Here is a 21,424-nt window from a genome sequence, read left to right on the forward strand (position 1 = left end):
CACAGTGAGTTACAGCTGTAATAATGATACATTCGACACACTTCCCAATAAGAATACCGTAAAGATATCTTAAGCATCTTACATTTTTGTTGGCTTGATGACACGTCCCATAGCTAAATATACGCTGTCGATCGCAAGCTCAGCTCGGGAAAGTAAACAGTTCGAGATGAATAAGTCACGCCACGTGTTGTTATTTCGATTCCCCTGCCCGTCTTTTCGGTCACAAAATAATGATAGTAAGCACAGATCAAAGAAAGAATTGTGAGAGAGGCGTTCACTCGAAGATAAAAAAGATGCTGATTAATCAAATTGCACGAGCTGGAAGGAGGAAATATGCTCAGTCGTATGCTCTTTTTTGAAATATCAAATTTGCATAGTAAAATTCCTTGTTGTTTAGTGTTTGCAGGGCAAAATAAATCACCGGAGTCATCTTAGTATATCTAACATATTATCCAACGAGACAACATGTCAAGATTTCTTACTTTTTGTTCAACAGCCGCGACAGCAAGCTCAGCTCGTCAGCTTCCAGGAGTTCCAGGCGACAAAGTCACGCGATGTGTTGGTATTTCGATTCACTTGGAATTTCTTCTCGGAATAAAAAATGAACTATTGTAATCAGCAACCAAAGAGAGAAGTTTGAGAAAGCTGGTTTCCTCCTCGCAGATCGAAATGGCAATCAAGGCGTTCACTGAGCTGAAGGTATTTCTGATCACGAGATGATCACGGGAGATCAAATTCACTTCCTTGAAAGAAAATATGTTAGTTTGTACCCAGACTTTACTCGTCTTTGTACGACCGTGGCAAGGTGGGCAAAAGCATCGGATCCAAACGTGTCGTTGGCTTTTCGCTGGCTGATCGGGGATATTTAAACTAAGGGGTACAAAGACTTGCAGGCGATGAAATGATGTAATCAGACTTGACTTTGTTTCTTACCAACGGTCAATGATTCTCGTAAACTAAAAAACAAATACAACTAAATGAACTAGCTTATAGGGGAAACAAAACCGAGTAGCGATCGAAACAAAAGACGATAAAACATAATTGTGTACGAAAGGCTTAATGACAAAGTACAAGCTTGTGTATTTTGGGGGCGGAATCCTGCACATGAAGAATCTTATTGTTGCATGGAAAACACTTAACAAAAACATCTGTTAACCTAAATAAAATGCTTTATATATTGACTTTTGATGAAGATAAAATTAGTAGAAAAAGGTAACTGAAATATCCATACTATAGTAAATAACCAAATATACGAAATTGTTACGAAAATGTACCCATGTATGCCCACGAGGGGACAAATAAAGTACTAACTCAGTAACCTAAAGACTAAATCAACAGAGATATCTACGAAAGGAAACGAAAACGATTACTTACATATCTGACCCACACAGTAAACTTCCAAATCACGAAACGAAACTAAACAAGACAAAAACTTATTCTTCTACTGTATTATTTGATGCTTCTTATTCGAAAACATGCAATCGACTGAAATAAGAGCTATCTAGGGGGAGTCTTAGAAACAAAGCAATGACGTAAATGAAACACTAGAAATGAAAGTAACTGTTGAAACGAAATGAAACTAAAAATAATGAGAACTGAATGAGAAACTTAACAGGTTATTAGGTCGCCGGCAGGCGTTTTTTTGGTGTGTTTTTCGCTCGTGTTTTGTAAAAAGATGCAGGAATAATGCAGCTGCGCGAACAGCTGGACCGAGGTTAAACAAGAAAACGGTTGAGGAGGTGCCGAGAGGCTTTTTTCTCTCGGCCCCTCCCACGTCGTTTTTTTCGTTTCACCTCGGTTCATCGTTTGGCGCTGACTAGACGCGCGCGGTCTATGGCGGGGCCGTATCTGTCGGGGAACCCAGTTGCTCAAAAGGTGGATTGCTATCCACCGGGAAAATCACTGTCAGGAGCCGATTCACCACCTGTCACTGTCCAGTGGACAACGCAGTTGGATAGCGATTTATTTGACTGTGTCACTTGTTTTTACGGTTTTCTTATAGTATTTTCGCCACCCGTCTATCCTCTCTTGATTTAGGTCATCTTCACGGGGCCAGTTGGAAAACATGTTTCCAACTGGCCGTGTTCACGGTTGTTTTTTTTTACCCCTTCTGGGAAGGTAGTGGGCAGTGGAGACGATATTCAAGAGGGTCCTGTCCCCACTATCTGAACGCCTGAATCAGGCCAGGGGGGCCAAATAGGGGTCTTCACGATCAAAATTTCCCCTCAGTCCCGTAATACCAACAGTTAGAAGCAAGCAATTCTGTCAAATATAAAGTCATGTTGATCGAAATTACAAATATTTGTGTGTAATGTGAAGTTCACGAGGTTCGAGTTATGTGCATTTCTGGACATAAGTGCAACAAGGTCATTTTTCTTTCCATATAATGGCTCCTTAATATAGCATTTCCGAAACCCACATCTTAGAATCGTTAATTTGGAATCTTGGTATCCTTCTGGTCAAAATCCTAAATTATTGCTTTGAAAAAATCCAAATTCTGGATCTAGAAAAACCAGCTGGGGAACCTCAAACAATACAAGTACCTATGGGAAGTTAAACAGCTAGCGAACTTAGGGAAAGTTCATTTAATATGACAAGGGGGGGGGGGGGGGGGCGGTGAAGATATTGAAGGGGGGCTCCGAAAATTTTTAGACACCCGAAGGGGGGGCTCTGAAAAAATTGTTGCGCTAGGAGGGGGGGGGGGCTCCGAAAATTTGTATACTTCAAAATCAACACATGACATCATCATACAGATCGGATGGTTTTCAACTCAACAATTTAATGACCTGTGCAACTCAGCTATATCACGTGGTTTACAGATATAACAAATGTAGTCTCAGTAATTATTACACTCTTGTTCATCCCAAAAATGCTTTAGAAAATTGTATCACAACTGTATCTCAAGTTTGTCATAGTATAAACCATTGAAGACAATAACGGTAAATATATTTAATACAGTCTAAGGAATTGAAGGAGGAGGGGGGGGGGGGGGCTCTGAAATTTTTTCGAGTACCAAGGAGGGGGCTCCTAAAAAATTGAACCGCTAGCGAGGGGGGCTGCTAAAATTTCAAGCTTCGAGTTTCAATATCTTTATTCCCCCCCCCCCCTTTGTCATATTAAATGAACTTTCCCTTACAGAATTTAAAAACCTCTGAATAATTTTTTCACTCTGGAGTGTTTATTACCTGTCATTTATTCAGTGTACATTAATATGGCTTCGGATAAACACAAGAAAACCATTTTCCACGGGTGAATAATATATTATTTAAATAATTTTTATGTTACTCCGAATCCGTAATCTACCGTTCCTCGTTTTATGTTAAATTTTACTAAACGAGTAGTAGCAACTACAGATAACGTCATCTCTTTCACTGCTTTGCAGGGTCCGCAACTTTTACTGAGTCAACTTAATTTAACGTGGTTAATCAGCTGACTCTGACTCTCTCTCTATCTGTCCACCATACAGGCTCCAGCAGGGTGTCCGCGCCACTGAAATTCTTTTCCCTCTGTCTCTAGCCTGTAATACAGTGTCCAGGCGCGGATCCACACCGGTTTCCACCGTTTTACGGAAATCGGTCAGATTTTTCACAATAAATATTAGCAAAAACTTTTAACTTTCCAACTGAAATCTGGAAAATGGTTTGGAAAGTCAGAAAATATCCTGTCTAAATGACTCATAAACCCTAGAGAGGAGATTCTGAGGAGTTTAAATCCAAAAAACTTCCCGGGGAGCATACCGCAAGACCTCCCTTAGAGTAGGGAATTGGTCAGTATTTATTGTAGATCAACGCCTGGTGTCCTCTTGCGGAGGAGAGAAATTGATCTTGATTTAACAAAGCGATCAAATTTCTTTAATGAGCCGAGAGTACGAAAAGTTAAGACGGGGGATATAGCGATATTTTACAAACATTAAAACACACAGCCCTCCGTCTACAGAGCAGGTGCCACAAGGCGAACAGCTCCACATGTAACTTTCCATCCAATCAAGGCAACGTTCTTAAGTCACGTGGGGTCTGTGCAAGCAATTGGTTCTTCACAAAACATTTCATCAAGCAAAGCAAAGCAAGGATTACAAACTCGGACATTCTGATTGTAGCCAAACGCTGGAATCCTGAAAAAGAAGACATGTCCTCGTTGTTAATTTGTCTACTAAAAGACGATGTAAAGAGATGAGCGCCTCTCTTATTCTCTTCACTGGAAACGAGCTGGTTAGCCTGTAGTGTAACACAGGTTTTCCCACTTGGAAAGGAATGTATGTCTCTTCTTCAGTTTTGTGTGATTCCCCTCAGTGACTCAATTACGAAAGACCGCCGCAGAATTTGTGGTTCGGCCAGCGGAGGCTGCTTATCCTATAAACTGGGAAGTTTAAAAACTTAGAGCTCACGATGAAACTTCAACGGCTTAAAATTTCTTATCTTTTAAGATTGCCTCTGTCAGTTTCTGTTAAACAGCAAGAGAGGATATCCTCTCTAGTGATCAGCTGGCCACGAGACAAAAAACTGTGACACCTGCAACTGATACTACAGTAAAACATGTTGAACTTACGGAGCTGACTGATCTGTGCAGTTGTGACAGAAAACGCGGCCGCAGCATCGACAATGATGGCGTCTTCTAGTCTACAACAAACACCAAATGCATCAGTGTTCAGCGAATAGAACCCAAACCAATCAAAAGAACAAACACACGTTTTCTAATTTTCAAATCCTGAGAGGTTTGATGTCCCTAGAATAACACTGATTGTGCCTACATTCACCTATGTTTGGCAACGAAATTTGTTCTGTGGACTTCGGGTGTCAGTTTTCGGTTGAAAATTTGGTTTATCAATTAAGTTGACATAAGGTAAATATCGTAGAATATGAGCTTCTCCGGCACAAATTGGGTATAATGTCTATCAAAATGTTACCAAACCGTTTGAAATCATGGAGTAAAGGCAACCTCCTTTCCAGGGCCCCCTCCTATTTCCTAAAGAAAGAGGCCCTGGGAACAACGTTAACAATAAAACAAGACACAAAACTTACTTGAGTGAAGGGCGCTCGACATTTACTGTTTGAACAGTAGTTAACAAGCTGCGAAAAAAAAATACATTACCTACATTAAAAAGTGGTTAAGACTAACCAATCAACAGGCGTGTGATAGCAATCAAGTCAACAATACGGGGATTAAAAAGATATGGGAACTTTGATGTATCGGCACAATATGAAAATATAAGGTTTGAAATATATTTACGTTTTATTTGAATTCAAACAAACATAATTTTCTACTTCTCAGGGAGGTCATTTGCTAATAATAATAATAATAATAATAATAATAATAATTTTATTACTTATAACGCACGAATTCGCATATGCATGTATATGATCAATGCGCGTTACAGAAATAGGCTGAATAAAATAAAAAATAGTCTTAACTAAGGATTTCAAAGTAGTAAGATTCTTTTTGTGCCTTAAGTGACAAGGAAGGGCAAAAACCAGTTCCTGGTGTCGGATTTTCAGTAGCAGGTCTAGATCGCGTAATTTTCGGCTTTTATCGATTTGAAAGTTTTTTTAATTGTTTATTGTTTCATAGTGATATCGATTTTACTTAATGCCACATTTTGACAAACTTCAATCCAAAGTCAGTCAGTGGTGAACATTTTATAGCGATCGGACCAGGATAAAATCACTTTTTGGGTGATGGAAAAATATCGGTATGGTTTTCGAAAAACTGTATCGAAACACCTTAAGTAAACAGTTTATTGTATTTGTCCTCTATAAGCCCCAATATCTCAGTAAAGTCCATAGGTCTATTCTCACCTCATCTGGTACCCACGATAATCTGAAAGTGTTTTGTAAATGTAGTACCTCGGCTCGGTCCCTCTCAGCTTGCTCAAGCCGTGTGTTTGCCTGGAAAAAGAGACCATTTGCTGCACAGTGTATCAGTAACAGACAAAAAACTGAATACAGACGTAATGAAAGACCTGAAATCTAGCCTGAAAACTAACCTCGTGAATAGCCGCTTCCGTTTCCTGACGAATTTTGGCCATTTTGTTAACAAATGTAGCTTCACACTGCATCAAACCACAAATAAGAATTTTTTTAATATCAGCACAGGCGTTCCAATCTCACGTTACGAATGTGTTCTGTAAATTAACTTTCTCACAAAAGAGGAAAAAAAACCGACTAAATCGATGAATTCACGCCAAAAAGCACTGGAATACATCAAAGGTAAGTCTCCTTTATTTTCTTTATAGAAAAAAAGTAAAAATAATGATATTTAGCGTTCGCAGTATTTTATTTCTCATAAAAAGTCTTAACGGTTACTTGTAACGCGACACTGACTCTCTTGAGAGAAAGTTAATTTACATAACACACTCGTAACGTGAGCTTGGAACGCCTGTGATATTAGTGAACAATACGACAGCAGATGAAAGAACACGGTAAAACCTTTTGTTACAACTACGTTCAAAAAGATTTTCTGCCCGGCCAAACTTCATCTTCCTTTAAACGGATCTTGTTGGAAAAGCACAGAACACCGTAAAGTTAAGTGAATGATCACGACAAAACCCTCAAGTAATAACCCGGTCACGTTTGTTATACAAATCTTTTTGCTGACCTCTTCTTTCTGCCCTGTTGTTGAAGGGAGACTTTAGCCTTGAAGCGCGCGGACCATAGTTTGTACTCGACATGCGCTGAACTTTATTTGATAAATGTATTGTACACTGTACCTACAACTCCGCTAGATAATTTTGATATTCTAGAAGCCGTGAAACCAGCCTCGGTCCCAGGGCGCTTTTCTCGCCCTTCCCACATTTGAAGGAAAAAGCGCTTTAAGGACGTGAGGCACCTCCTCAGAGAAATCAATCTACACATGCAGGAATCAAGTGCCTGGCCTTTCTCACGCTAGCTATGGAGCAGAGAGCAAATACGTCATTTTCTGCTTATTCAGCACACCCAGCGTACTGGAAAAAACTGTCACTGAGATATGTATGGTGGTCGAGAACTGCCAATCGAAAAATCCGCATATTGAAGGAATATGAGTTTAAGACTTTGTTTAACGTACATCTGCATCACTTCTTTAAGAAGGTGATCCTCCTTCCACGATGAAAACCTATTATCCGCCATCTTCGAGCTTCCTCGAGAGAAAGGGTCGTAAACACAACAAAATCAACGTGATGTACGCAATGCATGCTAGTAGTGTCAGCCCTCCGCTGGGTCGAAAAGTTTATTTGATTTTAATTTTGATTTGATTTCATTTTACTTTGGTTTCATTTCGTTTTATTTTGATCTCACTGGAATTTACTTTCACTTTTCTTTTGAATTAAAATAAAAATTAGAAAGAAAGTGGAAAATGATTACAGATGACACTAAAAAATAATAAAAAATAATAAATAATTCCTTCAATATGCGGATTTTTCGATTGGCAGTTCTCGGCCACCATAGATATGAAATGAAAAAAAAAAAGATTTTCAGGTACATGTAAAGTATTGTACGATGATAGACAGTGAAATGGAGTCTGTAGCAATGAAAATCTGTCAGTAAGTTACCCGTTTAATGGCGATATCTTTCTGTTCTCTTGCAATATCTATCTCCTGCTGCAATCTCATAACCTCTTTGTCATGCGTCTATAAATAAAGAAAGTGAAAACAAGGGGGAGAATGAAAGTGAATACTTTCCTAGGGCCAACAGTTCTATCAGAATGTCTTATAACGCGTTTAGGTAGGTACTTCATATATGTACACTATAGGAATCATATATGAGGTATCTACCCGCGTTTAAACGAAAACCGCTGACTGGTCAGATCAATTGCTTGAGTGCCAGTCTTCGGCGCGGTCGACCGGACCACCACTCAGGGTCTTGACTAAAAAGGGAGCTTTAGCAACGACGACGGCGATGGCAACCAGGACGTCAAAAAAGTAATAGGTTTATTACGCAAAACAACAACTTTGCACGTGCATCACGCTTTTTTGTACATTTCTTTAACGTCCTTGCACGACTACGACGTGAAAATGCCTCATTGCAAGTTTTATGGAGAACGTAAACAAACGACGACGAATCTCTTTTTCTCTCTCTAAACTTGAGTGCGGTCCTCAAGAAATCAACTCCAGGGAAATTCGCCTACACTTGCCATTTTCAGCAAATTGGAATAAACGCGACAAAGATTAAAAAACGGGAATTCATTTTCAAACTGACGTTTTCGCTGCCGTTGCCGTCGTGGATACTAAAGCTCCATAATACCTGAGAAGACCGTCTTTTCTTTTTGTTTTTAAGATAAGGACGAAAAACCGTAGCCGCCACCCCTTCTTAAAACACTTCACTGATAGGACTAGTACATGTGGAAATAAAAGAATCGATACGGGAGTAAAGATCTCTGGCCGTAACCACCCCTAGCGCTAGTTGTTAGATTAGGCAGGTTCAGTACGGTACCGTCTTCATTTGGTAGGTCTGTGCCACTTTCGTTTCTATTTTCATTTGGTAGCTTTGTGTCCCGTTCGTTAATCGTTACTATTTTTATTTGGTAGGTCTGTGCCCTGTTTGTTACTTTTTTCATTTGGTAGATCTGTGCCATGTTCTTTACTATTTTCATTTGGTAGGTCTGTGCCCTCCATTGGTTAGGCTTGTTTTCCATTCGTTACATCTCGATTTGGTAGATCTATGCCCAACAACGCTAAAACAATACTTGACCTCAAAAGACTGCGAACAGTCTCCCTTGGAATTGGAACTGAATACTATTACTGAGAACAACTGATACTACTATCAAAACGGCGTTAAACCAGCAAAATAATTTTTGCCGCTTTAACTTACCTCTGCTGCACTAGCGATAGACTGCATGAGTCTTTTGCAACGCTGTTCAAGGTCCTCTTTCTCAGCTTGACACTTCATCAGCTTTTCCTGAATAATACGGTGGAAAATATAAAGATCTTGGGTACCATTTATATGGGAAACCGGAAATTCCAGTTGGAAATTAAATGGTTCGCGTCAATTCGTCAGGGAAGCTTCAGAAAATATGGGCTGTATAACAAAATACAAATTCACTTTTCTTGTCCCAAATGTTTCTTATAGGAATGCTGTTAAAATAGTTTAGACCGCGCAGTCTTGTTACGCCAAGCCTTCTTTGAAGACTTTCTGAGACTTTCCGGGGTTAAGTTGCTGTAAATGTGGTTGTGTCTTGATTACGCAGATCAGTGAATTAAAAGGATCAAGTACCTCGAGTTTTGAAGGGTTTGCCACCACACACGGTAACAAATCCGGTCTAATGATAGGTTCCACATCAGCTGTAGGAATGTTAGATGATGGAGTGCCGCTACTTGAACCAAAGAAACGATTAACTACAATAAAAGGGATGGAAAACCAGTACCAGATAAACTGATGTCTTTCAATATCATTGAGCTCAAATTTATATAAATACCCGCCTTCCCAAGGGGCTGGTGATTACCGGCGAACGCTACGGAGAGAATTACTTTGATAATAGTGACAGAGGAGAAAGTAGATGGCTAATGAGCGCCCCCTTCTATACAGTGCCTGATAAACTTTTACTTGACTATCCGCAATTTTAACTGTCGATAAGGCAGACACCTCTCTGAAGCGGTCAGCCAAACTTTGTTTGGATAGCATCTGGCTTAAAGCTGTGTCACTAAAGTAGAGATTGGCCCCTAACTGAGCGAGGAGAATAACCACTTAAGCATTGAAGGAAGGTTTGAATATCACAGCAAATATAAAAGAAGGCAAGGATGGGCAACATCGAAACACCCCATCTAAGAGAATACGGATTCCGGAATTATCCGAAAATATGCTTGCTTGTGGAATCCGGAATCCGGGAATTTTCGGAATTTAGGCTTTGAAATGTGGAATACAGCTCGAGGAATCCGGAACCCCACTAACAGTTGGAATCTGCAATCAGAAATTTACTGAGAAAGAATCCGGCATCCACGGCGTAGAATCTAAAATCCAACACAGTCTTGGATTCCATTGCTTGAGGACTGCATTTGTATGGATTTTTTGAAACGTTTCATCTTAACAGTTTTTCAAAGTTTCTCTCCGTTTGTTTGTCACTCTTGGGAGACACATTTGTTTGTCACATGCTGCGATTTTGTCATTTACAAGTAATATGATTTTCTTCTTTGTACAGAAAGCCAAGTATCTCTAAGAAGAAGAGCTGTTGGAATAATGTCCGGCTTAAGAAAGTTTAGTGCCATTACTAGTAAGAAGTTTACCATATAGTGCCACAGCTCTAAGCTTCTCACCTGGAGTTTCGGACCGAAGCTCCTCACACGAGTTATGCTTTCGAAGACTCTGAAAACAAAGACAACAAAATATGTGACCATAATTTAATTTGTGTTTGTGGGCATACTTGAAATGTTAAGACTCAAATTAAACACTCCAGGAGAATGACAAAGAAGCTATAGTCATGCTTGTTTTGAGTTGCTACAGTGTTTCGCCTTAATCGGAAAAAAGTTTCCCACTTCAGTGTTATTTTATGTGTCTTGGTACTTTCGTGTAGGTTAAAAATGTACAAGGAATATTTAACTCACCCAGTCAAGGGACTTAGTTTTGTCTTCTCTTCTTAAAAGTTCTGGTGTCTTCAACAATTTATGTCTTTCTTGCGGATTATCTAAGTTTTATAATAACAAAAACTGTATGAAAAATCATAAACTTCACAACAAATACAACAGGGATAAATGCCAAGTCACATTTTTATAAACATTTTGCAGAATACTGTTTATTTTAGCATGCTTAATTTAAAACACCATCGTAAGTGGGTAGATTTATCAATTTTGGCGACCTCATACCTAGGGACTACGCTTCCGGAGAGGCCGTGAGAACAAGATTGTACCTTGGTTGCCCTGTGTGCTGCTTTCCACGCTCACCTCTGTTTAGCGCATGATTACTGTTCACACGCACCCGTTAGAGTTTCGAGCCTGATAAGTATGCCATTTTCTTTTGCAGTTGTATGTAAGATGTTCTATCCGCGCGTAGCAGGGCTCAGACTTTTCCGTGCTGGGCTATGCACGTGACAAAATGAATACTTTATCCTTCTTAAGACAAACCTTTTGCCATCCATTTCGGGCTGTTTGGTGGTACGTTTTCATTAATGTGTCTCACAATCGTAGCCACATACAGCTTTAACATTGGGTCTTTGGTTGAGAACCCTGCAACAGAAAACATACATTATACAAGTGATTGATAACTACAGCATAATCCTCATATCCCAGTTAACCAGAAAAAAAGCTTAAAAAATCTTTCCATTCCATTAAATTTGTAAATAAGATGGAAGTTCAGTTAGATTACCTGTTGGGGTTTGTAGCCTCTCTTGTAAGTTCTGTACTGCAACATCAACTGCAACATTATTTTTTATACAGAATTAAAACTTAAAAAGATTTTATGGCACTTGTAAGTCACAGCCTAGTAAGTAGTTTGAATGCATGTACAATGGGATCAGAACGTCCCAGACATCCTCAAGTGTATAAAGTTATTCGCCACTTTCAAAAAGAAAATGGAACCGGAGCCGACATAGCGATTTTCGAGTGACCTTGAAAAACGGTTTCGGTGTGTTCGTTATTTGTTTTATAAGGCAATGGATGAAAAGATCAAAACATGGACTCTTCGTTTTCCCGCCAAAGAAAGTTCGCTTAACTAACCAAAACCCACGAGCGTTTGTATTCGTTCGACAAACTAATCAAATCACTCTATTTCTGCTCGTTTGTTGTTTCTGACACTGTTTTGTTCGCGCGTTTTTATTTCAAGGTCATACGAAAATGGCTCTATACGTCCCGCAACTGTTCCTGGCCGGGATCGTTACTGGGGACGCGCCGGTCTGTTCGCTATTGGCCAATTTTTTTCATGTCCCTAGTAACAGTCCCTGAAGTCTTAGCAACGTAACCTCGTTTTAAAAGTAAGAGTTTTTGGAAGTCAAAGCCTATTTGTAAAAAGGATCTGTAATGTTATCAACTTAATCAAAAAGCTTACACAGAGAAATCTTGCATAACAAGTATTATGCTGGGTTTGTTTTACCTTCCACAGCTCTCAATAGTTGAACCAGCTCCTGTTTGCCACCGGAACGGGATGCAAGGTCTGCTGCTGTCTCTAATGTGTCAGTCAAGGCAAACACTGGAACACCCATCTTAACAGGGAAAGTAAAGTGGGAGGGGAGGGGACGGGAAGCAAATCATTAGCGCACATACTTGGTTAGGTCGAAATGAATCAGTTTGCCCCATCCCGTCAAAAAAGGATTTATCAGTATACTACTAAGTAGTATGAACTATAAAAGTTTTATGGAGTGCATGCAGCATTTCAGCTTCCATTTTCTGGAAGGTGTTCGCGCCAAGTTTACGGTACGGTGACTTCTCTAAAGGAATGTGGTTCAGTTCTCAACAGCCGTTTGTGGGGAAGAGCATTGCGTGAAGACAGAAAGAACGGCTGTGAAGCTGACTATGCCTTTGGCAAATTGGTGATAATGTCACTTGTCCCTGAGAAATCTGTGGGGATGCCAAATACACATTCCGAGATCCATTTAACCACCAACGGTCGTCCAATACAATATCATCACCTGACTCGTCTCCAGTCATAACTCACTCTCTCTCTCTAGTGGCGTGTGGGGTGTGATGGGAAGGAGGAAAGTGAGGCAGACAGACGACCATCTTTCTCTCTTCACCCTTCCCATCATCATCCCCTGCTCCCGCCGTGTATTACGAGCGAAGACTACTGGGGACAAGTCCGTATCATCAGTCATATCTATTATGAGGTGCATTTCTTTTGGGCACAATATTTACAAGTTTATTTGCATCTTGGTTAATTTTAAATCATGAGACAAAATTGCTCATATTAATGATCACATTCATCCACTGTCTCCAGAAACACAAAGTAGCAAACCTTCATACGGTATAACATGATTTGTAACAAGTGGATACCATTTCAGCAAGTAAAGTTCTTCCCTGTACATTGTACCGTAGTATTATAATGTATGGTGAATTAACTGTGTCTAGGAAAAAACATCAAAGTGAGAAAACAGGGGCAACCAAACGCAGATTTCTTCTAGGTGCTTTGAAAACATCTTTTAGGCTATCTACAGTGCTTTTAAAACTGTAAAAATGCATTTTAAGTGACACCACAAAATTTTGATCTGTTTTAAGGCAACTTTTAGTTAACCTTTTTGAATTTATTTAAGGCTTTCTAACTGTATTATTATTACTTTCCAGAACAATATTATATTCTCACTTTCCAGAAAATCTTATCTTTCCCAGTTTTATCAGTAAGTACCTGTATGAGAAGCTCACCACACTCCACATGACTTTCACTTGATCCTTTCCTACAGATCAATCACATAATATCAGTAATACATGGCTGCTTAATCAAAAATTAGAATCTAGACAGCATTTTTGCCTCATTGATGTGGAATATTCAATATTCTATTCTGACACAAAATGAAATTATCATGGAGGCATACTGATGCAAAAAAGGTTACCTATTATACAAGTACTTCCAAAGCAGCAGTCAATATTAAAAATAAAAAAGGTGTGATTACTAGCCTGAAATAAGTGCACAAAATGACTGTGATTTCAGACTATGTGTTTATGAGTAGTTTTTGTGTCAGGCCTTCCATGCGGTACAGAAAGAGACTGGAGTGTACATTTCCATGCTCTGCATAGTTGTTGCTTTGCCGATCAACACACGCTTTGTTTCTTTAATTTCTGCTTTTTCTTTATCCATTATGAAACAACAACAAAAGCTAAGTTCATTTATTTACGCAAAAGAGAATGACAGTTGAACCTAAAAAGCATGAAGATGAACTGGATAATTAAGATGGTGAAGCTCATGTTAGTTGTTCAAAGTTTCAATATCATAGTTTGACCCAGACCATTTTTGAAATTGATCCAATTTAAAATGCCACGTGGGACGTATGACCCACTTTTACCAATTTCTAGACTGAACAGTCTGCTTAATAATACACACCACAAGCCAATCTCTTTGTACCACATAATTTATCACTACTAATTATATGCTTTAATTACCTTGATTTAATAGGATTTCATAAAAATTTGTATAACATGTTTTTTACCATGGTCATGTAAACTTACCATGCAAGGGCATGAAGAGGGGTCCAAGATTTCTAGATTGGATTACAAAAGAAAATATATTAAAATAAGTAGTTTAGTCTTGATATTCATTTATTCATTTCTAGTATGAAACATTCCATAAACTTACATTGTTCACTGCTGTCACATCTGCATTTCGTTCCTGTTGAATTTTAAATAAAATAAATAAATAAGAAGGGATATAATTTACGGAGCTAGTTTACTGGGCTGATATACATGGGTTAACCCTGAAAACTGTTGTGTGCAGAGAAACATTATGACATGTGTATTTCGAGAGTCAGAATGACATGCCAGGGTTAAATCCTCTTTAATTAAATTATTATCATCACCATCACCATCACTATTATATCAAATTTATATAATTCTGTATGGATATTAGCCTAGTCAAAGAATCCTGTAGTTTGGATTTAACTTACATGTATAACACAGACCAGGACCGAAAAATGCCAGACTTTGTAGCAAAATGTGCTTAATTCAAGTTGGAAGAAAGCACCAAAAATATTCACTTGCAAGATTTTAAGTTTGGGTTCAAAAAGCTTCCAATCATGGGACTCTATCACAGCTTTACAATAATGAAGAGGTGCATGCAACAAGGCCCTACAAGGTGTCTGCTAATCTGCTAATCTCCCTTTAATTTCCAAACAAATACAATACAAATTGATTAACTATTATATATAGAATCAGGGTTTTCATTAAGAATTTAGTAGCAGGAGAAAGGTGTAATGTTACAGGAGAGTATTGTGAAAGACACTCTGCATCTGAATAAAAAATAGTCATATAGGCTATCAAATGTTAGCCAGAAAATTCTGCATAGTAAACAGAGAATTCTCTGATCTCCTTTGCCTCATGAACACACTGTAGAATAAGGACTGTAGCAATCAAGACACTGGGCCAAACTTCTAATGGAAAGTTTACAAAATTTCTCAAGGTTGTTAAATTACTAGGGACAAATAATTGAGAACAAAATTAGTTACCATTAAGAGAGCCACACAAGGGAGATGGCCACCTTCTGCAGCAAAAAAGAGAGGAGTGTTCTTGTCCTCATCTACAAAAAGAAATAACAAAATAATATTCACTGCGATTTCATTCAAATGTAGGGTCAAACATTCTTATGGGAAAAAAAATTACTTTGCCTGTGAATCTTTATTTACCAGTATGGAAGAAATAATTCAAACTGGGTTTGTTCATATTGAAAATTAAATTATTACCTCTAATATTGATGTCAACATTCTCATGATTCAGTAAAGTAACCATGGAATAATGGTCTCCTGGAAATACAGCAACTCATTTTTACTGATATTAAATAAAGCAAAATTAATATACTCTGACTAACTAATTATTTTCTAAATGATTAAAAATGTGTATTTACAGTGGTACTACATGCATTAGGAGTCATCACTCAGTTGAGAAAATATTGAGTCATAAATTAGTCACAAATTAATACATCCTGTTAAAAAGTTACCATTATAAAAAAATTGCAAAAATACATCTGTAGGCACTAGAAAACACGCAGAAGCGCCCTGGATCACAGATTATTGTACAACTGATCAGCACTGTGAGAAAGATTTTAAGTACATGTACAAGGGGCTTTACTGTTGAAGTACACATGTATGACTTGCTAGTTTTTTACTTGGTTAGTTTTCGGCAGTGTTTTGATATTAGATAAATGATAAGCATATTATTACCTGTTTTAGCAGCTTCGAACAAAGCCCTTTTCCTTTGTTCAGGATTTAAACTAGACAAACTTGACACCACAACAAATGCATCAGATGTTGCAGATGATGTTGAATTTGCTAAAGATAAAAGAAAATGTCATTTTAATAAAGACCTTTTCATTTCCATGTACTGTTATGATGTAGTTTAAAATGAAATTTACTGTGGTTTCATCCTAGTTTGACTCTCAGTTTCCTCTTTCTCCGAACTGCTTTCTGATGGACAGTTACCAGTTTGGCAAATGCAAGGAGACAGTGTAACACTTCAGAAAACAAGTTTGCCATGTAACGTAATTTTCCTGTTGATACAAATTTATGTCATCATCATCACTATCATCATCATCATTATCACCATCAAAAAGTCTCTCAGTGCTAGAATTAGGAAAACAAGGACCTGGTGGCATCTTTATACTCTGGTATTTATTAATTTTATATTTATTTCACTTAGCTATTTGTCAGACTGCTTGAATTTTTAGAGTAATCAACAATATCATATACTAGTAAAATCCAACTAGTGGTCTATTATCAATAATGCTGCATTCTGATTGGTTGAGCTACTACTAGGCTATATGTTATAGCCCACTAGTAGCGTAAAGCACGGGCTTTTTGGCGGCAAAAAAGGATTAAAGTCTAGCTTAAACTACCTAAAATTTTTTTATTCTCGTTATTTTTGACTAACTAGTTGGATTTTAGTAAAACAATTATTCCTCTCGTCCACATGGCCTCTAAGTCAGTAGCCCATTCGGCCTTAGGCCTCATGGGCTATTGACTCAGAGCCCATTTGCGCTCGAGGAATAATTGTTAAATATCTCTGATTGGGTAAATTTAACACACCTCTTCCTGTTCTAGCCTCTTCTATGGCTGACAGAGCCTTCTGCGTGTTCATTTCATCTTCTTTTTGTTTTAAGAGACATCTTGTACATACCTAGCAGAATGATAAAGGACTACTGACAGTAGATCAATGCTCAGTCAGTTGACCACTTTTTCAATGGCCCTTTAAAATGTGGGTAGGAAAATTTTTTGACACACATATTGGCAAACTAAATTTTTGTGAAACAGACAAATTGCAATAGAAATTCTATAATAGTCAGTATGCCTCATTTCCGGTGAGTGCACTTAAAACTGGAACCATAGTGATGCAGTTGCCTTGCCTTAAGACATTACAGCGATCAATATTATGTTCAGTACAAAGACATTGAACTTTTGTCTCTTAACATTGTATGTCAACACCAGATGTTTCGTCATTGAGTCTGTTAAGTTTAATGGAGTAATGGCCAACAGCTACAAAGATCATTTGCCAAAAGAAGAAAAATTAACTCCCTTTCTTACATTCCACTCTACATTACTGATAAAACTCATTCATTATTTTTATAAAACATAACATGATTTTCAAATGGATGTAATAGCGGGATTTAACTATTTACTTATTATTTGACAAAATACATTTTTAATAGTGACCTACCTTTACAGCTTTGTTAACAACAACATGACAGGTAACACACACTGCAGTGGAACATGTACGACAATGAGAACTAACAAACAAAAGAATGTGGAATTATTATCATGACAAGAGGTAAGAAAGTGGTGCATTGTTCTACTTAAATTCTAAATCTAAAGAGGTGTTTAAGCACCTTACTCTTTCATAAGAGGGAGAAAAACAAGGGGGAGAATAATAATCATAATTTATATCATACAAATTAACATAAAAATATGATTAAATGAACATTAATTAGAAATTAGAATTAAGGGAGTATAAGTATTAAGACATTACCTGTCCTTTACTAATCTTGTTTCTATAGCATGACAAAGCAACTAAGAATATTTCTAATCCTTCCTGTCAAAAGGTTTGCTCTAGTCCATAATGTTACATTTGCTGGTACTGGTTCATACACCTGGATGGAGTGCCAGTCGCATCGAGAGTAAAGTGTCTTGCCCAAGAAATTATGAATTAAGCAAGGTCAAGGACCCTAGCTAGCCACAGCTAGAACCCAGATTTTTTGATCTGGACTCCAGAGCACCGACAATAAGGTCATTGTGCCTCCAAGATTTCAGAGTACTATGTGTACACTGTACATAATGAAAATGAAATCCATGCATGCATTATGATAAACGTAACACTACATACAACAAGGGTAGCTCCAGTGTTAACTTTTTTTATTTACAATAATATATATTAAATTGAGTAAACATTATAATTAAGATGCTTACCGTCTTTTGATCAAGTTAGTTCCCCAATACTTCTTAAATATTGTTCCACACTTGGAACAATTCTGCCAAATAAAAAGTAACAATTTATCCTGAGTTCTACAAGTGCAAGCAATTCATGGGTACAGTTTAACTTACACTATAGTTAACTTTACAGTGCAATGGTCATCTTTTTCAAATACCATCATGTCAAAACAGTCATGTAAGTGTGTGCTAACTATCAAAATACCCTCTGCAAATGAGCCACACTTGTATATAAATAGCCAGCAGCATATCAGTCCTATCCATTTGAGTGTTGTTTCACATTATCAGGGTGGAGTACCTGTAAACTAGCTTGAGCAGCTTGGTGCATTTTTATTATAAAACAAAGCATTTACCTTTTTTTAACTATTAAACCTTGGATTATGAAGTTAGCAATCACGAACCTTGCAATCGCAGGACTTGTATGATTTTTTACAGTCACTACACCTTCTTGTAAGGCCTGCAGTGTCACTTCCTTTTGAGTTCAAAGAAGAAAGACTGATTTCATTCAATTGAAGATGATCAAATTATAGAGAAAGAACACTTGCTGTAGCACACTTTATCACTCATAAAATCATTATAAGGCCAAAATTTTCAAGCCTTTTATACAAAAACTAAAATCCACATTTGACAGCTGGCCGTCTTTTTATTTAAAAATATATTAAGGAACTTTTAGCCTGAGAAAACAGCCGACATTTGGTGACGTTACAACTGGTTTCCCTGCCAAATGACATCTGACAAATGAGCGCAGAAATTCCATACTGATGACGCGTCACTATACCAAGATCTGAGTAGAGCTTCTGATTAGTCGTGCCACGTGGGAAATTTGATTCAACCAATCACAAGCACTGCCCAGATCTGGTTAGTGATGCATCATCAGTATGAAATTTCTACGCTCGTTTCTCAGATGTCATTTGGCGGGGAAACTAGTGGTAGTGTCGCCAAATGTCGGCTGTTTTCTCAGACTAAGGAACTTTATACCAAACAGAATTGATAAGCTCTTTAACCCATTCGCCCCTGAACCGCCCGTAACCGCCCGTGCGGATCCAGGTCCTTTCTACCCATTGTGACGTCATCAGTTTAAACGGTCAAGGACAACTTTCTTCACTAACTTGTGCAGAGAGAAGAGATCTTTCAAACCATACCAGAATGAGCACAATTCAGTCAAGGACATCGGAGAAACAAGCAAAAAACCACGTGACATTGACCTGAAAATCTCCATGAAAATCTTGTTCCATTACCCACCTACCTTTCCTTTCCCTAATCCTAAGATCCTAAAAGCTTTCCTAAAAACTCTTCCCACCAAAATCAAGCCTACTAAATGCCCAGCAAGAGAAAAAAAAATGAGGCAAGAAAAGCAAAAAAAGAAGGGGGGAGAGAAAGCGAAAAAACGAAAATCTCGAAATTTTGCTTTCTGCGCATGCCCGAACTTCGCAAGCTGATATTTTGCATCTGGATCAGAAGACCGCGAAGTGTTCGACCTGTAAACCAGTTTGTGGTAAGTTTTAGCTTTTTGTAGCACGACAGTGACCAGAAAACCTCTCGACTAGCGTCAAAACGCGTTTTTCGGCAAAATCTCCAGGAGCGAATGGGTTAATAGAGAAAACAAAAGCATTTCTAGATCTAGGGCTACTGACAATGTAACAGTATATATGTTTGAATATTAAACACATTGTCTTTAGTTAATTATCTTTTATTTGGATTACCATTTTATTCATAGAACATCATGAAGTTTCGTGGACGCAATCGAACGCAATATTACAGACATTATATGTTGAAACATAAATTAGAGAACAATGCATATAGCTGTCAAAAAAAGTTTACAAGAGACTGCAGCAGTATGCAGGGTGTGAATGAAACGTTCAAACAAAAACTTACCTTCATTCGAGCTTGAACTATGGGAACTTTCCATTTCTTATAAAATTATTCCTTTCTAATCATTTCACAATCAAAAACAAACTTCGCAAAATCACAAGTGTTTCAGTTCGTATTTTGTTACATGACTTGGTATCCGAGCCTGTACAGGTGACCGTTTTGTTTCCAAGCTCCCTCGAGACTTGCCTCAGTATCTGTGCCAGAAGTGTGGTTGTGGCGGCCGTGGGTCAGATGAGAATGTCTAAATACTAGCTGTCATCTCCGTTTGTGCTTTTCAGCATGATGTCAGGATTACAAGTTGAAAAATGGAACACCGAAACAGATGGACCTCTAAATGTAGCCAGCATGAGGAGAAAGTTAAAAGGCTACTCCTGCATAAAATTACCCTGCGAGCAGAGGCTACATTTTCGCGGTATGACCTGGCGTGCGAAAAGTAGCTACTTTTCGCACACCAGCTCATACCGCGAAAATGTAGCCTCTGCTCGCGGGGTAGCATAAAATACACTTTTCCTCCTGGTACAGACTTTCCTGATCACACTCATAATGTCTCTAAAAAGGATTCAATAATAGCTGGCCAGTTTCGGTTTGCTATGAAGGGAAGAGAAGTCATCCTCCAGCCTGGTGATATGATTGAGGTTCCAGCCGGTGTGGTGCATAATGCTTCAGTGATTGGAAGTGAATCAGTGGTTTTCTTTGATGCCACAAAGTAGGACAGTTTTAAAAATGATGCTTGGCTTCTATGGATTTTGCCCATGTGAGGGAATCTGGATTCTGGAATCTGGAATAGAAAATTTTGCTTGCGGAATTTAAGATCCTGGGCTTTCGAATCCGGAATACACCTCAAGCAATCCAGAATTCCACTTATGATTAACATGCAGAATCTAAGTTCCACTGACAAAGACTAGGATCATTAGTACCTGGAATCCGGAGACCATGGCATGGAATCCAGAATCCAAGACTCTCTTGGATTTTCTTACATGGGGCGAATGGATCATGGATGGTTTGTTAGGGAAGAATTAGATCAGGAAAGGGAAAGAAATATTTTTAATCATAAAATCCTGATCTTAGACCTAGAAACTAACTATAATGGAGACCAGTCATTTCTCTTTGAAAATTCTGTTAAGTTATTATTTTTCATTAAAAAACATCTCACTTCCTAGGATAATAAAACAATGATGCCTGTTGTTTGTGATATTTAAACAGCTCAAGACTTATTTTATTTTAATGTATTTTTTTGGATTTTAAATAATTATAGTTTTTTATTTGAATCTCTAACAACACTTACACAACAAAAGTTACCTTTAGATAAACTAAAAAAAGTATTATGACAATAAAGAAAAAAAAAGAAATTACTGTACTTTACAATAAATTACAGTTCATTGTATTACAGTCTTGCTACAAAATTACAATAAAATGCAAGTCTGATGTTGAGTACAACCTTACTAGTTGAATTAATATTGCTAGATTAGAAAACAAACTTCTTCTCAATTAAAGGCTTATCCATTTATTATAATAATAATCAGGTGAATTAATACTTATTGCT

At 37.9% G+C, this 21,424-nt stretch overlaps 2 protein-coding genes across 3 annotated transcripts in view; both read right to left on the minus strand.

Annotated features, from left to right (window-relative positions):
• The window catches only part of LOC140950065 (uncharacterized), a 23,627-nt gene extending 22,929 nt beyond the window's left edge, over positions 1-698 (minus strand). For both annotated transcript variants that reach the window (XM_073399242.1, XM_073399234.1), the window contains exon 1: positions 483-698. The gene's annotated coding sequence lies outside the window, so the exon portion shown is untranslated. The remainder of the gene's footprint in view (positions 1-482) is intronic.
• A 2,484-nt stretch (positions 699-3,182) lies between these two features.
• On the minus strand, positions 3,183-20,000 carry LOC140950192 (uncharacterized). Its single transcript, XM_073399396.1, has 24 exons — positions 19,885-20,000; positions 18,411-18,481; positions 17,989-18,050; positions 17,243-17,312; positions 16,615-16,705; positions 15,754-15,861; positions 15,277-15,336; positions 15,043-15,113; positions 14,178-14,210; positions 14,051-14,082; positions 13,233-13,281; positions 11,988-12,096; positions 11,265-11,312; positions 11,024-11,125; positions 10,508-10,587; positions 10,220-10,268; positions 9,183-9,304; positions 8,781-8,867; positions 7,523-7,600; positions 5,981-6,046; positions 5,793-5,882; positions 5,019-5,066; positions 4,546-4,616; positions 3,183-4,111 (listed from the first exon to the last, which is right to left on the minus strand). Exons 1-24 carry the CDS (start codon positions 19,916-19,918, stop codon positions 4,003-4,005), a joined length of 1,740 nt encoding a protein of 579 aa, XP_073255497.1. The 5' UTR covers positions 19,919-20,000; the 3' UTR covers positions 3,183-4,002.
• Positions 20,001-21,424: the final 1,424 nt, after the last annotated feature.

The sequence above is a fragment of the Porites lutea genome, chromosome 1 (genome assembly GCF_958299795.1).
Source record: "Porites lutea chromosome 1, jaPorLute2.1, whole genome shotgun sequence".
In the NCBI taxonomy this organism is placed as follows: domain Eukaryota; kingdom Metazoa; phylum Cnidaria; class Anthozoa; order Scleractinia; family Poritidae; genus Porites; species Porites lutea.

What these genes read in the sequence shown, in the direction of transcription:
- LOC140950192 (XM_073399396.1), bottom strand. Translation starts at nt 19,918, where the DNA reads ATGGAAAGTTCCCATAGTTCAAGCTCGAATGAAG. An exon ending in ACTAACTTGATCAAAAGACG is followed by an intron (nt 17,313 to 17,988) that starts GTAAGCATCTTA and finishes TTTGTTTGTTAG; the next exon opens with TTCTCATTGTCGTACATGTT. An exon ending in TATCGTGGGTACCAGATGAG is followed by an intron (nt 5,067 to 5,792) that starts GTGAGAATAGAC and finishes TTTTTTTCGCAG; the next exon opens with CTTGTTAACTACTGTTCAAA.